Source organism: Capra hircus, chromosome 5, assembly GCF_001704415.2.
Source record: "Capra hircus breed San Clemente chromosome 5, ASM170441v1, whole genome shotgun sequence".
Lineage (NCBI taxonomy): Eukaryota > Metazoa > Chordata > Mammalia > Artiodactyla > Bovidae > Capra > Capra hircus.
Window position 1 is genome coordinate 56,189,562 of NC_030812.1, and position 17,017 is coordinate 56,206,578.

General features: G+C 48.3%; 1 protein-coding gene across 5 annotated transcripts in view; it reads left to right on the plus strand.

Moving 5' to 3' along the window:
• The window catches only part of BAZ2A (bromodomain adjacent to zinc finger domain 2A), a 35,154-nt gene that overhangs the window by 13,940 nt on the left and 4,197 nt on the right, over positions 1–17,017 (plus strand). For 4 of the 5 annotated variants that reach the window (XM_018048058.1, XM_018048060.1, XM_018048059.1 and 1 more), the window contains 24 exons: positions 1,769–1,906; positions 3,505–4,098; positions 4,967–5,152; positions 5,633–5,851; positions 6,291–6,737; positions 6,884–6,944; positions 8,202–8,310; positions 8,481–8,582; positions 8,748–8,958; positions 10,534–10,634; positions 10,907–10,972; positions 11,153–11,386; positions 11,522–11,776; positions 12,721–12,935; positions 13,225–13,299; positions 13,493–13,673; positions 13,776–13,835; positions 14,033–14,177; positions 14,710–15,362; positions 15,524–15,746; positions 15,853–16,008; positions 16,121–16,272; positions 16,460–16,749; positions 16,845–16,977. In XM_018048058.1, the coding sequence (XP_017903547.1) occupies positions 1,771–1,906; positions 3,505–4,098; positions 4,967–5,152; positions 5,633–5,851; positions 6,291–6,737; positions 6,884–6,944; positions 8,202–8,310; positions 8,481–8,582; positions 8,748–8,958; positions 10,534–10,634; positions 10,907–10,972; positions 11,153–11,386; positions 11,522–11,776; positions 12,721–12,935; positions 13,225–13,299; positions 13,493–13,673; positions 13,776–13,835; positions 14,033–14,177; positions 14,710–15,362; positions 15,524–15,746; positions 15,853–16,008; positions 16,121–16,272; positions 16,460–16,749; positions 16,845–16,977 (5,004 nt within the window). In that variant the 5' untranslated portion in view covers positions 1,769–1,770. Of the gene's footprint in view, positions 1–1,768; positions 1,907–3,504; positions 4,099–4,193; positions 4,335–4,966; positions 5,153–5,632; positions 5,852–6,290; positions 6,738–6,883; positions 6,945–8,201; positions 8,311–8,480; positions 8,583–8,747; positions 8,959–10,533; positions 10,635–10,906; positions 10,973–11,152; positions 11,387–11,521; positions 11,777–12,720; positions 12,936–13,224; positions 13,300–13,492; positions 13,674–13,775; positions 13,836–14,032; positions 14,178–14,709; positions 15,363–15,523; positions 15,747–15,852; positions 16,009–16,120; positions 16,273–16,459; positions 16,750–16,844; positions 16,978–17,017 lie in introns of those variants that run through there. The other variant, XM_018048062.1, reaches the window with a different exon arrangement.

Consider the following 17,017-nt stretch of genomic DNA (forward strand, 5'->3'; position numbering starts at 1 on the left):
CCTTTTTCAAGATGTAGTAACCAGAGGAGTTGCTTTTTCTGTATCACAACAGATCATGTCTCTCACATGTCAAATTAGTATGTGCTAAGAATCTGATTGATGTGTCAGACTTTGCCAATAATCCTAGCTTCTGTTTCCTTTCTTTTTCTCTTTGCTCTATCAGAGGTAAATTTATTCTGTAAAAAAAGTTTTTTTTTTTTAATTTTTATAAAGATCTATTTATTTTTGGCTACACTGGGTCTTAGCTGCCACACACTGACTTTGTTCAGTTGCAGCGAGTGGGGCTAGTCGTTGTAGTGTATGGGCTTCTCACTGTGGTGGCTGCTCTTGTGGAGCACAGACTCTGGGGCAGTCACACTCAGTAGTTGGGGGGCATGGGCCAAGTTGCTCCACAGCATGTGGGTTCTTCCTAGACCAGGGACCAAACCCATGTCCCCTGCATTGGCAGGCAGATCGTTAACCACTAGGCCACCAGGGAAGTTCCTCAAAATACTTTTATTTATTTATTTATTTATGGCTGTGCTGGGTCTTTGTTGCTGCGAGGGCTTTTCTGTAGTTTTGTACGTCGGGGGCTACTCTGTAGTTGCAGTGTGCGGGCTTCTCATTTTGGTGCACAGGCTCTAGGGTTCGTGGGTTTCAGTAATTTTGGCTCCCTGGCTCCAGAGCACAGGCTCAATAGTTGTGGCGCATGAACTTAGTTGCTGTGTGGCATGTGAGTTCTTCCTGGACCAGGGATTGAACCCATCTCTCCCACAGTGACAGGCGGGTTCTTTACCACTGAGCCACCAGGGAAGCGCCAAAGATAAATTTATTCTGATCATCATTCCTACTAGTATATCACCTCATATTCAGTAGAGGGTAAAGAACTTTTTAACCATATTTCTCCCCAATGAGCCACTGCATTTTACAGTTTAAGTACCTAGCAGTTCTCTCAGTGACCCTTTACATTTAAGCCACAAAACCAAAACATGGGGAAGTAGTCATAACAAAATACTGTTCTTTAGGGCACTCTTATTTAATCAGTTTTCCAGCTTTGACACTTTTCAGAGCTTTGTTCTTGAGAGCGTAGGATTTCCCATGAAAAAGGAGTAGAAGTATTACTTGATGATTCGAGTTTTGCCATTATGATCAGCTTTCCTGAAATATGTGCTTTTCAAATTCCTTTACTCAGGTAACTATACTGTCTTCTGATGTCTGAGGCTATAGATAGGATAACATGAAAATTAACTCAACTATAATAATAAAACATGATATGTAGTAAATATACTTTTTCTGCCAACATGTCCATGCTTTCCTGTCAAAAGATGGCTTTGGGAACCTTCTGTAGACCCTGAGAATGGGACTCTGACCTTAATTGAGGGGGAGAAAAAAGGATGGAGAATGTTAAATATTACGATTGAGGGCTAATATCTAACACAGAGGGCTAACCTGGGCTGGGAGTTAAAAGGGTAGAGCTTATACTGGGGAAAGACTCCTCCAGGCAGCTATTTTGGTTTTTCTCCCTAACTCTTTGTATCTCTACAAGGCTGATATTTAAAAAAAAATACTTTGTATAGGGTCATTGCCCAGATTAGGAGTATATTTCCTCTTCTCTTTTCTTTTTCCTCAACCCCCTTTCTCCCCACCACTCTGCCCTGTCCAGTACTTACGTAGGAGAAGGGTAAGTAAAGTAGATGGAAGGGTGGGGGCATTCCTTCTAGAATATTTCAGGTGACATAACCTTGTTTAACCGCCAGTATTTTTTTCCCCTTTCTCTCCCCTCCTACAGAAATGGAGGCAAACGACCATTTTAACTTTACTGGCCTTCCCCCTGCACCTGCTGCCTCAGGACTGAAACCCTCTCCCTCCTCAGGGGAGGGGCTCTACACTAACGGGTCTCCCATGAACTTCCCCCAGCAAGGGAAAAGTGAGTGTGAGGGCCATGTGGCCTGGGAGGGAGTGGGCTTCATTTCTTTAGAGTAGATTGATGGGATCAGTGGGCTCGCCGCTGGGTTGGCTATTTCACAACAGCTCTCTTTTATGTCAGGTGGGAAGGGAAGAAGTGAATCCTCAGAACTCCAGCTGCTGGAGAGAAGTCAAGCTTCTTAGAGCAAGTTCTAGGGGGGTTTGGAAGAAACACTGTTAGTTTTAAGGTTGGAAGAGATTAGAAAAATATACTGGCCTTTTCATGCTAGCTTGTTCTTCTGTTAGCCCTGTTCCCTGGCTACTGCCCCAAAGTGGTGAGGTGGCTACTGCTTCTGATAACCAGCACTCGTGAGAAAGAGATAAAGGGCCAGTCCTCTGAGAAACTGTTTATAGAGATTGGAGTAGCCGCCCCAGGACTGGAGGTAGAGGGGTTGGGTGAGGATTGGGATTTGTCTGGCTTTTACTTTGTGCAGCGGAGAAGAGGGCAGATGCTTGAAGTGCCTGTGCCACTTCCTGTCCTTGTGGATAGAAGAGAGGGACAGTGAGAGTTTTAAGTTTACCTACTTCCCCAGAGAGAAACATCTGTAATTCCAGACAGAAGTGCTGCTGCCAGGATCAGGTCTTTCCCTGGATTTGGCCTATCAGTTGCTCTCTGCAGTGGCTCTGCCAAGTACCTCTCTACTCTTGCCTTGGTTTCAGTCAGGTACTTTATGCTTAGAAGCAGGGGGATCTCAAATGCTTCCCTCCTTCCTTGCAGCAGAAAAATACTGTCCCAGGCTTATGCTTAACCACCACTCCCTCCTGACTTCAAGAGGGTTGCAGATAGATAGAAACTCCCTCACACCCCCACCTCCCTTGAAGCTTCCTTAGTATTTTGGTTTCTTTTATTTGATTGCCCTCCAGTCCAGAGGCTGCCATGGGTGTGAAAGGTGAAGTCTGCAGTACTGGTCATGCAGAGATTCCCCTCGGTGCCTATTACCCTGTGGGGTTCAGTGCCTATGGGGAGGGGCCAAGTCCAGTCTCCTCTGAGCTGGGATCTTGCTGCTGTGGTGACTGCAGATTCTATTCTTAGCCCAGCACAAAGTGCTGGATCTGCATGTGCCAGTGAGGTGGAGGCTGTCCCTTCTGGTGCCACCGTGGGGCCAAACAGGCACTGGGAAAGGCAGGGGGGCGGGGGAAGGGAAATGGAGGATTCAGTCATGCCACTCCAAGGGAAGAATTCCTCCAGGGAATGAGGGTGGGGAAGAATACAAGTCACTGTAGAGATTCTGCAAACAGTTTCATTTAGAAAAGAAAAAAAAATTTAAAAGCCCTGAGCGTCAGCAGCAGCCATCTCCCTGCTGGTCGTTTCTGTAGTAGGCCGGGAGAGTTCCCCAACCCCCTACTCAGCAGCCTCAGCCGCAGTTGCTAAGCTTAACATCCAGGAGCATCTGGGTTTGGTGTTCCCTGGAGACCAAAAAAAACTGTAAATATAGTAGAGGGGGAATCTCGCACCCCTTCACCTTTACTTTTTCTAGTCAGTGCTATTCCTTTAGTAGAATTGGTATTGTTACTTGCATACATAACTGAAACTGACCCTTTTCCCTCCTTCTCTGCCAGGTTTGAATGGGGATGTGAATGTTAATGGCTTATCTACTGTATCTCACACTACTACTTCAGGGATTTTGAACTCTGCTCCCCACTCCTCCAGCACCTCACACCTCCATCACCCCAACGTGGCCTACGACTGTCTCTGGAACTACTCACAGTACCCATCTGCCAATCCTGGCAACAACCTCAAGGACCCACCCCTTCTCTCCCAGTTCTCGGGGGGACAGTACCCACTCAATGGCATCCTTGGGGGCAGCCGGCAACCTTCATCCCCAAGTCACAACACTAACCTTCGGGCTGGGAGCCAAGAGTTTTGGGCCAACGGTACCCAGAGTCCCATGGGGCTTAACTTCGATTCACAGGAACTCTATGATTCCTTTCCCGACCAGAATTTTGAGGTGATGCCCAATGGACCCCCTAGTTTTTTCACCTCCCCACAGACTTCTCCTATGTTGGGGTCCAGCATCCAGACCTTTGCACCCTCCCAGGAGGTGGGCAGTGGTGTCCATCCTGGTGCGGCAGCAGAAAAGGCACTGACTTCCGCTGTGACAGAGAATGGTGCTGGCTTAGTGGGCAGCCTGGAGCTGGAGGAAGAGCAGCCAGGTATACTCATGTGGGCCCATGAGCTGGGTGGGAGAGGGAAAATGGGGCTGTGGGGGGCAGTGGCTTTTTGAGGTGAGGAAAACTTGTCTTTCCAGCTCTCTGCAGTGGAGGCTGATTTGCATGTTGGTGATTAGCAGAGCCAAGTGGCTGGTGTTTTTGTGGCAGCAGCACCAGCTCGAGAGTGGGAGTGCAAATTATTTCAAGCTCATGCAGAGCTGCTGGCCTGGAGAGGGCAGGTGGGCGAGCCCGAAACAGCCCCAACAGACACCCTGCATCAATAAAGGCTTCTTCTAAGATATAGGAAGGGGTTGGAGCATCAGCAAGAGGCAAAGAGGCCAGTTTGATTTGACTGTGGCAGAGCCAGACTGGCTGCTAAAGTGGGCTGAGCCCTAAGTGGTGATTGGCACATGAAGGAGGGAAGGGACAGGCAGAGCATGCCATTGCTTGTCCACTCAGTCTCCTTTCTTCTTTGCTGTTCTTAGCATCGGTGCATGTGCAGTCTCTCTCATCTTCTCCCTCAGAATAGAATTTGCTATTGATTCCAAGCACAAGGGATGACCACCCTGTAAAGTCACAGGATGTTTTCTCTAACACCTGTTCCCACTGGATGGGGGGAAATAGCTGAAAACACCATGGGTTCTTGTCTCAGACCCCACTCTTCTTTTCCCTTTTTATCTGCTGTAAGATCTTACTCACACATCTTTGTTTAATCAAAGTTCTTGATATTTTCGGTACCCAACATAGAACTGGCACCCATAAATGTTGAAAGAATGATCATCTGTCCCTCTAGCAAAGATTGCCTACTATAGCTGACTGAACCCATTGAAGGCACTGACTTTGACTTTTGCCCTCTCCTGGGGTATCCTAGAACTAAAGATGTGTGGCTACAACGGCTCCGTCCCTTCTGTGGAATCATTACACCAGGAGGTCTCAGTCTTGGTCCCTGATCCCACAGTGAGCTGCTTAGATGATCCTTCGCATCTTCCTGATCAACTGGAAGACACTCCAATCCTCAGTGAAGTCTCTCTTGAGCCCTTCAACACTCTGGCACCGGGTAGGCTTGGAGATTGACTCCCTTCAACATATCCATGCAGAGGGTAACTGACTTATACCACCTAGAAGAGATAGTAAGCCAGGGAAAGTATTTGGGAATTTGGGCCTCTGGGGCCCCCAGATGATCCTGGCAGGACACAGTTTCATGCCACTGGCCTGACTGCGCCAATTGCACTCTGAGCTGAATTGGTTCATTTCCCACATTTTCTCCCAGTGTTCCTTTTGGCCAGGAGCCCTGGATAGGGACTTCTTACAACACAGTTGGGCTATTTGGGTTCTCACTAACTGGAAGGAAAACACTACCTTTTACCACACTGTTTTATGATAGATACTAGAATTTTGTGTTGGTCTGTGGGTTAATAGAACCATTTGCCTTTCCTTCACTAATATTAGAAAGAACCTTCACCCTGTAGGAAGTAGAATTGGATATATTCACACTAATATTTCTTAAATCTCACTTCCTGATTTTCTACCCCTGAAGAGCCAGTGAGTGGAGGACTCTACGGTATAGATGACACGGAGCTGATGGGTGCAGAGGACAAGCTGCCTCTGGAGGACAGCCCTGTGATATCTGCCCTTGATTGCCCTTCCCTCAATAATGCCACTGCCTTCAGTCTCCTGGCAGATGACAGTCAAACTTCAGCCTCTATTTTTGCCAGCCCCACCTCTCCACCTGTCCTCGGGGAGTCTGTTCTGCAAGGTGAGTGAGGAAAGCTAGACGAAGTCCTTGACCTAGGAAAAGGTGAAAGTATAGGCCTTAGGGCTGGGAGATCTATGAGAACACTTTGCTGGGAGCTGAGGGGCCATGGGATGGTGTATGGTGGGACTGAAAAAAGGCATTCTGACTTCTCTGTGCCCAAAGATCTTGTGGGTAAGACTTGGAGTTTGCAGGAGAAAGGAACCAGAGGCCTTTATTGGCTCCAGGTGAAAGGTATTCACACAGTGGCAGCAGCAGCAGTTTTGCCCTTTAACCTTCATGAATGATAGGGGAGGACAGCCAGAGGCTACTTCTCTTTTTCCTATCCTAGGGGAAAGCCCTTGAAGTAACCTTGCTTAACTTAGTCCATGTTTGTCTGAGTAGATTCTCTTATTTTATAGGGTCATTTTTCCTTTATCCATCCTGTCCCTTTGGATTCTAGATAATAGCTTTGACCTGAATAATGGTAGTGATGCAGAACAGGAAGAAATGGAGACTCAGGCTTCAGACTTCCCACCTCTGACCCAGCCAGCCCCTGACCAGTCATCCACTATTCAGCTACATCCAGCAACCTCGCCAGCAGTCTCACCAACAGCCTCCTCAGCAATCTCCCTGGCAGTGTCTCCAGCAGCCTCTCCAGAAATTTCCCCAGCCATCTCCCCAGCAGCCTTCCCAGTGGTCTCTCCAGCTTCCTCAGCAGCACTCCCACCAGTCTCCTCAGAAGTCTCCTTGACAGCCTCCCCAGTGACCTCCCCAAAAGCCTCCCCTGCCACTTCCCCGGCAGCTGTCTTCCCGACAGTCTCCCCAGCAGACAAGGATATAAGCAGCGTCCCTGAAACAACTGCTGACCTGGAAGACACCACTGTAGGAGTCCCTCCCTCTGGTAGCGGTGAGTCTCTAGATTCTGTTCCACCCCTGACTGGTTCCAGGGAAACCTATCTGTCTCTTGTGGCATTTAGCCCCTCCTCACTGACCTGTTGTTTCAGTATTTTGCTTGACCTCGTAACTTGGGTATCCCTGTCTTCCTCCCCCCAGGTGATGTCCTGAGGAGACGTATTGCTACCCCAGAAGAAGTTCGTCTTCCCCTCCAACATGGGTAAATGCTCTAATTTATTACATGCATTGACCTTTGACACATTTAATGAATGATTCTAGGAAGAAGGGAAGGGAGCTCTCATCTGAGGTGGGGGAGGAATGGACTCGACAAGAATAGGTTAAAGGATAGTTATCTGCAATGATAATGTTTTTGGGCATGAGATTCTTAGGCTTTCTTTCTTCCTTTGTCACCGTCTTCCTTCCCTCACCCATTCTTTCCTCATTTTGTGGCTACTTAGTGTTTTCCTCAAGGGGCTAGTGCTGTTATCTTTTCCAAATTCAGCTGGCGGGTCTGGGATTCAGGTGTCCAGTTGAGTTCATTTGTCCTATATGTTTGGAGAAGGAATAGCAGTGAATGGGGAGTGGCTTCATCCCCATGAATCGGGGTTTTTTTTTAATGCACTCTAAGGGCAGGAACAGTATGTGACCAGAATGAACAAGCCAGCTAACACCAAGGGCTTTGTAGGAATAACTGCCTTCCTGATCTTCCCCACCCCCGCCCCTCTAGGCTACTTGTGGTCACCAAGTCTGAGTTCTGCTTTAAGTTTTGAGAGAAAGATAAGGCTTAGTCTTAGAATAATCTGTTGCTCAGAACACAGAGTTCCTTACTAAACCCTGGCCTCTGCGGAGTCATTTCATGGAGTCGGCAGTGAGTTTGTTCTTCTGCTTGCCTCCCTACCCTCTGTCATTTCTGCCTTTATTCTCTTCGGTCTATATTCTTTGCTGGAAGCCCAGTAATTTGTCCTGAATGGCATTAGGGAGGGGGTTTCTGACGGCTTCTCTCGCTGACTTTGGAAGTGGGCGGGTGGAGGTCTTTCTGCGTTGTGCAATGTGTTGTGTTGCTTTCCCTGAGCCACTGAGGGGCTTGAGGCTCAGGCCTGCCTTCTGGCCAACCTTGTATCTCAGAAAAAGTGAAAGTGAAGTCACTCACAAAGTGTCTGACTCTTTGCCACCCCATGGACATAGCCTACCAGGCTCCTCTGTCCATGGGATTTTCCAGGCAAGAGTACTGGAGTGGGTTGCCATTTCCTTCTCCAGAGGATCTTCCTGACCGAGGGATTGAACCTGGGTCTCTCGCACTGCAGGCAGACGCTTTACCGTCTGAGCCACCAGGGAAGTCTTGTGCCTCTGCATCTACATGCAGTTCTAGTGAGATAGGTGTGGGGAGGGCCATCTGCTTAGTGGGGTTGGCTTCTGGGTGGCTTAAGAGTGGGTAGGGGTGTGACCTGGCGGCAGGGCCCGTGTGCTTCTCTGGCAGATGGCGGAGAGAGGTGCGCATCAAGAAGGGCAGCCACCGATGGCAGGGGGAGACCTGGTATTACGGCCCTTGTGGAAAGAGGATGAAACAGTTCCCGGAAGTGATCAAGGTAATGGAGCTTTTGTGGACTCTTGTAGGAAAGCACAGACTCCTTTTTTGGGCCCAGTGGCGACAGGCTGGCATTGTCTGCTCTGGGGCTTGTTCTGCTTGTGCTGTTGATGGCCAAAGGGCATGGTAGGACTGTAACTTCACTGACAGCACTTTACCTCCTCCTTGCAGTACCTGAGCCGCAACGTGGTACACAATGTCCGTCGGGAGCACTTCAGCTTCAGTCCTCGTATGCCTGTTGGTGATTTCTTTGAAGAGAGAGACACACCAGAGGTGCACACCCAAGGGTTAAATATACTTTTTTAAATATGAGGAGGGGTTGGTGGACAAGCTGCAGCTTCCTCATGGGGTTTGGAGATTCTCAGACATCAGATGGTTCAGAGGTTCTGGTGGCTTGCATGAACTTCAGTTGTAACAATGTCTTCCTTCTTACCTCAGGGCTTGCAGTGGGTACAGCTCTCAGCAGAGGAGATCCCATCCAGGATTCAGGCAATTACTGGGAAACGGGGCCGACCTCGAAACACTGAGAAGGCCAAAACCAAGGAAGTCCCCAAGGTGAAACGGGGCCGAGGTCGGCCACCCAAGGTCAAAATCACTGAGCTATTGAATAAAACAGACACCCGCCTCCTAAAGAAACTGGAGGCCCAAGGTACCGTGATGTTTCTTAACTTGGGAATTCTGCTCACTCTCTGAGGTATCTGAAATGTTGATGAATTGATTAATGCCTGGGTTTCCCAGGAGTGTGACTGACATCTGGATGGAATGAATCTGAATTACCTTCCCCTCTCTGGAAAGCAGCATCAGGGTCCTAGCACTTTCGTTTGTTTGTTTGTTTGTTTTTACTTTATTTTGCTTTACAATACTGTATTGGTTTTGCCATACATTGACATGAATCAGCCACGGATGTACATGAGTTCCCAATCCTGAGCCCCCCCCTCCCACTTCCCACCCCATATCATCTCTCTGGATCATCCCCGTGCACCAGCCCCAAGCATCCTGTATCCTGCATCAAACATAGACTGGCAATTCGTTTCTTACATGATAGTATACATGTTTCAGTGCCATTCTCCCAAATCATCCCACCCTCTCCCTCAGAGTCCAAAGTCTGTTCTATACATCTGTGTGTCTCTCTCTTTTTTTTTTAAACAACCAGTTCCTTTCTTGAGTTTCTCTTTAGTGGAGCCTTGTGCGGGGAGGTGGGGGTGGTATCCCAGAAATAATTAGGAGAGGGCTTTCATGTCCTTTCTTACCATCTTTTAGCTTCTTACTTATCTTACTGGTCTTGGCTTGTCTTGTGTAAACACTCGTTTGCCACCATCATAGAGGTTTAGAATTCACATCTGAATCCAAAAGATAATTGGTACTGTTTTAATGGGATGGATAGGTAGGAAATGTCTGTATTTTTCAGTAAATATTGCACTTACCCTTATATAGTATGAAGAATGTGAAAGAATTTGGAATTAGGTATCTCTTATTCAGAATTCCAGCTCTGCCAAATTCTGACTGTATGAACTGGAGCAAGTAAAGCCTCATAGTGGTTCATCTGCAGATAGTATCTAAACTTAGAGGGTTGCTGCACAGATGTAGTAGTGGTGGTAGTATTTCTATGCCAGAATAGGATAGGTGCTATTGTATCAAAAACATCAGTTCTAAAACACTGTTGTCTGCAGAATCGCATCTCAATATCATCTTCCAATGGAGAAGAAATTCAGATATTTTAATGGAGTAAGACATAGGAGCTGAACATAGGCAATAACTGTGTCAGATTTGGTAGGATTCTACTTAAGTGTCCTTTATCTGGGCCCTTCCTTTCTGGCACATTCTTGCTTAATTGGTGCTTCCAACTCAAGACCACCTGCTTTCTCTGGCAGTTTTTCTGCTTCCTTTCTTAGTTCTAAAATCAACCTGTCAGGCAGCCTGGAGAGGGACAGTCTCTAAGGCTACTCTGCTGTTCTGGCCTCCAGGACCCTTTCTAAAGCAGTCTAAGTCCCAGAGGCTGGTGCTTCTGGGCACGAGATGCCATTTGTGTTACCTCCATAGGAGGTTCCTCTCATACATTTTTTTCTCCCAGCATTTTATGTATACTTAAAAAAAAAAAACAAACAGGCATCTAGTTTCTTCATGGAGCTGTTTGGAGGCTAGCTTTGTGATAGGCATGTGCTGGTCTGGATGCTGGAGATCGGTCTGCCTGCCTCACTCTTCATTTTTCTTTTTGCTCTCACAGAAACACTGAATGAGGAGGATAAAGCAAAGATGTGTAAAATCAAGAAGAAGATAAAGCAGAAGGTGCAGCGGGGAGAGTGTCAGACTACTAACCAAGGGCAGGTGAGGGACATCAGCAAAATTCCACAGTAGGTTAACTTCTACAGCTGCTCTGTCTTCTTTTCCATCTCCCACGCCTGCCACCTGCCATTTAGAGAATTTGGCTTGTTCAAAAATAATGTGGGCATCTCCAGGGTGAAAGAATTGATCCATTGCCAACCCCTCATCCCATGTCTCAGCTATTCTCCCCAGCATCCTTGTTTGTTTTTGAATCCTAGCCCAAGCAGTGATGTTTTCAGAGTTTGAGGAGAAATGACTTCCTTTATGGTTTACAGGCCAAAAACAAGAGGAAACAAGAGACCAAGAGCTTAAAGCAGAAGGAAACCAAGAAGAAATCCAAGGTAGGTGCATATATGCACAGGTGTAACTTTGAAGTCACCAAACTGATTTTGCAGGATATATGAGTTGGTCATGTTTTATAGTCATGTTTCTGGGTGTAAGGTGGGGAGGAGGGGACCAGGGAAGGGTGGTGATGTGAATCTTCACGGCACTCTTGATTCCTCTCTCCCTTGGGTGGGTAGGCTGAGAAGGAGAAGGTAAAAACAAAGCAGGAAAAACTGAAGGAAAAAGTCAAGAGGGAGAAGAAGGAGAAGGTAAAAATGAAGGAAAAGGAGGAGGTGGCCAAGACCAAGCCAACGGGTAAAGCAGATAAAGTGCTGGCCACACAGAGGCGCTTGGAGGAGCGGCAGAGGCAGCAGATGATCTTGGAGGAGATGAAGAAGCCCACAGAGGACATGTGTCTGACTGACCACCAGGTAGTGAGGGGAGAAGAGCAGGTCCTGGAGGGGCCACCCATGAAGACACTTCTGTTACAGGAGGAACCTCCTAGATATCCACACTGTTGCCTTCCCGTGTGTTTGACAGAACACCTACCACTTTTATCCCTACAGCCGCTGCCTGACTTCTCACGCATCCCTGGTCTGATCCTGCCTAGTGGGGCCTTCTCAGACTGCTTGACCATTGTGGAGTTCCTGCACAGCTTCGGCAAGGTGCTGGGCTTTGACCCTGCCAAAGATGTCCCTAGTCTGGGGGTCCTGCAGGAGGGGCTCCTGTGTCAAGGCGACAGCTTGGGCGAGGTGCAGGATCTCCTGGTGCGACTCCTGAAAGCGGCTCTCTGTGACCCTGGCCTGCCCTCCTATTGTCAGGTGAGGGCCTTTCCTGGGCTCAGGGGCTTGGGGTCTGTGCTTTTCTCAGCTTTGCTTTCTCTTTTGAGTTGAACACATGAAGCCCCTTCCAAAGTGATCAGGACAAGTCAAGGGAGATACACAAATGGTCCCCAAATAGGAGTGGTTTGACTTAAATTTTTCGACTTTACAGTGGTTCAAGAGTGATAGGTCTTCAGTAGAGGTACTTAAGGTTTTGATTTTGATCTTTTCCTGGACTGGAGAAATGCAATAGTACACTCTTCATGGTGCTGGGCAGCGAGTCAGCCGTGCATGTCACTTTTGCAGCCATTCTGTTCCTCACTTTCAATACAGTATGCAGTAGATTGTGTGAGATATTCAGCATTTTATTATTAAGTGGATTTGTGTTAAATGATGATTTTGCCTTCCTCTAGGCTAATTTAAATGTTCTGAGCATGTTTAAAGTAGGGTTGGCTAAGCTGTCATGTTCTGTAGATTAGATGTATTAAATGCATTTTCAACTTACAATATTTTCAGTTTATGATGGATTTTTTGGGACATGATCCCATCATAAATTGAGGAAGATATGCATACTACATGCTATCCCTTGTAATTTACTGCCTTTTTTCTTAGGTTACTTCTCATTGCTTTATGATTTTAGGTCCTGATTCTCCATTATTCTCTCCAGGGACAAGTGGAGGAAGATCTGCAGTTTCTTCCTATTTTTGTTTTCCTCTATTTTTTATTTTTCTTTCTGACCTTCCTTTGCTTATTTTATTCATTTTCCTTTAATATACTTCTTTTCTTTTGTACCTGTCCTTTTTCTTCTCTCATCTTACCCTAGCAACTTTCCTTCTTAACTTTTTCTATCTTAACCCTATAGTTCTCTCCTATTTTCCTATTCCAGATTGACTTGAGTTGCTCCTCTTTCTCTCTTAACTCCTATTATGTTCTTCTCCAAACAGTCGTTAAAGATCTTGGGGGAGAAGGTGTCCGAGATCCCACTAACAAGAGACAATGTGTCTGAGATCCTGCGCTGCTTCCTCATGGCATATGGAGTGGAGCCAGCCCTCTGTGACAGCCTGCGCACCCAGCCTTTTCAAGCCCAGCCACCCCAACAGAAGGCTGCTGTTCTGGCCTTCCTTGTGCATGAGCTCAATGGCTCCACCCTCATCATCAAGTGAGGGGCTGGGCGGGGGATGGTTATTACGTGCCTTGGTCAGACCGGGATAGGGGAGGGGTTTAGCCATCTAAAAATCCTAGGTGGTGTGTATCTACCGCCATGTTCTGGGCATGCTGGTATGACCTGGGACTGAATCTAATTTTCCTTCCCGGGCAAGCCCAAGCCTTACTCTGCCATTCATCCAGTCTAGGTTCCAGGATGAAACTCCTTTTACCCTTGAACTTCCCTTCTTCTGTGTGTATGTTGCCACTTCTCCCTCAAAATACTATTCTCTGTTTCCCTGCAGTGAGATTGACAAGACTCTAGAGAGTATGTCCAGCTACAGGAAAAACAAGTGGATTGTTGAAGGCCGGCTGCGGAGGTAAGGACAGGACAGAGGAGAGAAGGGGACAAGGTGAAGCATGCCCAGGGCTTGTGTTTGGAACTTGGTGTCCTTAGCCCCTCTCCTGGGGTTGAGACCGGTCCAGGGCCCGGGGCGGCTTAGATTCAAGGTGTTCCTTTTGTGGCGGTATTGTGTTCCTCACCACAGTTTCCCTTAAACTGTGTGTGTCAAGATTGAAAACTGTTCTGGCCAAGCGAACGGGGCGACCTGAGGTAGAGCTGCAGGGGCCAGAGGAAGGCCTGGGGCGGAGGCGCAGTTCTCGGATCATGGAGGAGACCAGTGGCATGGAAGAGGAGGAAGAGGAGGAGACTGCAGCTGCTGTCCATGGCCGTAGGGGTCGAAGGGATGGAGAGGTACTAGCCTAGACCTAGGAAGGTGGGAGGTGGGAAGCATTCTTTCTTTCCCTTGAATCTGATGATTCCCTTTTTCTCGGTGTCTTCTTGTTTCTTCTCCAGGTTGATATCACAGCATCTAGCATCCCAGAGCTAGAGCGCCAGATAGAAAAACTGAGCAAGGTATTGTGCTTCTAGCCTCCCAGGAGCTGGAGATAGGGCCTGGGCGGGAATTGGTTACCTTATGAGTTGGGCCTAGATGGTATCAATTTTATAGGGAAGCTGAGAGCCATGCCTTTCTCCCATATACTGGACGAAGTCACCACTGTCACCCTGGAAGTGTGTTTTTCATTCATCTTCCTTTTCCACTGCCTACCCAGCGTCAGCTCTTCTTTCGAAAAAAGCTGCTTCACTCATCCCAGATGCTTCGAGCAGTCTCCTTGGGTCAGGACCGCTACAGACGCCGCTACTGGGTGTTGCCCTACTTGACTGGTATCTTTGTGGAAGGAACAGAGGGAAGCTTAGGTAGGTGTGTTGTAGGACCCTGGTTTGAGTCCCAGCTCACAAAAGTTAAGGAATTCCTTTTCCTCTACCTAGCATCTTGGGCTTTTGATTGTATGACAGTCAGTTTAGCATACTATGGATAGGAGCACAGGCTCTGGAGTAAGACTGCCTACCTTGTGCTCTGCCATTTACCAGTGATATGCTTCAGTTTTGATTTGTGAAATGGAATTAATAATAAAATGTATATGTCATAGGGCTATTGAGTATTGAGGGGATTAAAGTAACTTAATAGAATAATAACTTAGAATAATGTATAACATAGCTGGTTCTCAATAAATGTTAGCTTATGTTTATGCTGATGATAATTACTTGGGAACATAGTTTTTCTTTTGCAGATACTATGCTGGTTGCCATATAAGCATTTTCCAGTGCAGTCTCAAAAAGTGGGGGATTAAGTCCAAGAGAAAAAGAAAGTATATGTCCTGTGTTTGTACACCCTCTTTCTTTCCCATTATATATCAGTGTGTCTTATGCTCTTCCCTTTGCTTTACAGTTCCTGAGGATGTGATGAAACAGGAAACTGACTCCTTAAAAGTGGCAACCCATTCAACAACCAGCCCAGCCTCCTTCTCTCTGAAGAGGGAGTTAGCTGGCTCCAGCACCTCTGCCAGTTCGCCTGCCCGGGCCCGAGGCCGACCTCGGAAAACTAAGCCTGGCTCTATGCAACCTAGGCACTTGAAATCTCATTCCAAGGGTCAAGGTTCAGAAGAGCCTCAGACCCAGCTTCAGCCGGAGACTCAGTCCCATCCTCAGCTTCAGGCTCATGCCCAGCCCCAGCTTCAGTCCCATCCTCACACTCATAATGGGTTCCTGGAGCCAGAAGGCTCCCCATTGTCTCTGGGTCAGAGCCAGCATGACCTCAGCCAGTCAGCCTTCCTGTCTTGGCTGAGCCAGACTCAGAACCGTGGCTCCCTGCTGAGCAGCTCAGTCCTCACGCCTGATAGCAGTCCCGGAAAACTGGACCCAGCCCCATCACATGCCCCGGAGGAGCCAGAACCTGACGAGACAGAAGCCAGCCCTGATTCTCAAGCTCCCTGGTTTAATTTCTCAGCCCAGATGCCCTGCAATGCTGTCCCTACACCACCCCCTGCAGTTTCTGAGGACCAGCCCACTCTTTCCCCTCAGCTACCTGCTTCTTCCAAGCCAGTAAGTACCCAGAATTAGTGCTATGCACTTACATTCATCTGGCCATAGGCTAGGTTGTCTGGCTGTGGGCTGTTGCCTTGGCTGGGGGGAAGGGATGAGGCCACTGGGGTCCTGTCAGCATGAAAACAGCCCCATCATCTTATGTTTCATCTCATTCATAGGTGAGTAGAGCCAGTGCTGCCAACTCCTATTCTCCAGGGCCGTTCTCTTCTACTCCTTTGCTGGGCATGGCTCATAAAAGGCGAGCAGGAGATGCTGGAGAAACACCACAGAGCCCCACAGGGCAAGGACAGCCAAAACGGAGAGGGAGACCTCCCAGTAAGTTCTTCAAACAGATGGAGCAGCGTTACCTGACCCAGCTGACAGCCCAGCCTGTCCCCCCTGGTGAGTGACCTTGGGATGGGCTGGGATGAGTATAGGTAGGAGTGGCATCAGATATGGACCATGTAGTTCCCACTGCCCATGTTACACAGATAAACTGTGTTCACAGAGATGCGCTCTGGCTGGTGGTGGATCCGAGATCCTGAGACATTGGATGCCACGCTCAAGGCCCTGCACCCCCGAGGCATCCGAGAGAAAGCACTTCACAAACACCTAAACAAGCACAGGGACTTCTTACAGGAAGTCTGCCTACGGCCCTCAACAGGTAAAATAAATACTTAACCAACCTGAGCTGAGGAGCCCAGGTCAATTTTGAGCTGCTGCTGTGGATGGTGAACAGCCTGATGGGCTTTTCCTTCTGCCTTCTGTCTTCTCAGACCCCATCTTTGAGCCCAGTCAGCTACCTGCCTTTGAAGAAGGGATCGTGAGCTGGACCCCCAAAGAGAAGACATATGAGACAGACCTGGCTGTCCTTCAGTGGGTGGAGGAGCTGGAACAGCGGGTGATCCTGTCTGATCTGCAGATTCGGGTACCCTGGGCTGGCACTGGGTAGGGGGTTGTTGAGGAGAGGGTGTTAATCTCTTATACCCTGTTAGGAAAAACCTAGGGTTCTCATTTTGCAAAGTGACTTCCCATGACCCTAAATGGGTCACATCTTTTTCTGCGCTTAATGTCCTTCTTTTATAATGAGTTTTATTTCTCTCTCCCACCTGCAGGGCTGGACATGTCCCAGCCCAGACTCTACTCGTGAAGACTTGGCCTACTGTGAGCACCTGGCTGATTCCCAGGAGGATATCACCTGGCGGGGTCGAGGCAAGGAAGGTCTGGCACCCCAGCGTAAAACCACCAACCCCTTGGACCTGGCAGTGATGCGACTTGCTGCCCTGGAGCAGAATGTGGAGCGGCGGTACCTGCGGGAGCCCCTGTGGCCAGCTCATGAGGTTGTGCTGGAGAAGGCACTGCTCAGCACGCCCAGTAGTGCCCCACAGTGTACGCCTGCAGAGATGTGAGTGCCCACCCTCCAGTTCTTGGTCTTGGGGAGAAGGAATCAATTTAATAAATCCTACTCCTCATCCCCAAATCACCACTTTCTCCCATCAGATCATACGAGATCACTCCTCGAGTTCGGGCCTGGCGCCAAACGCTAGAGCGATGCCGGAGCGCAGCCCAAGTCTGCTTGTGCCTGGGCCAGCTGGAGAGGTCCATTGCCTGGGAGAAGTCTGTCAACAAAGTGGTGAGAAGCCTGGGGAGCTGAAGAGCTGGCAGCTGGGATG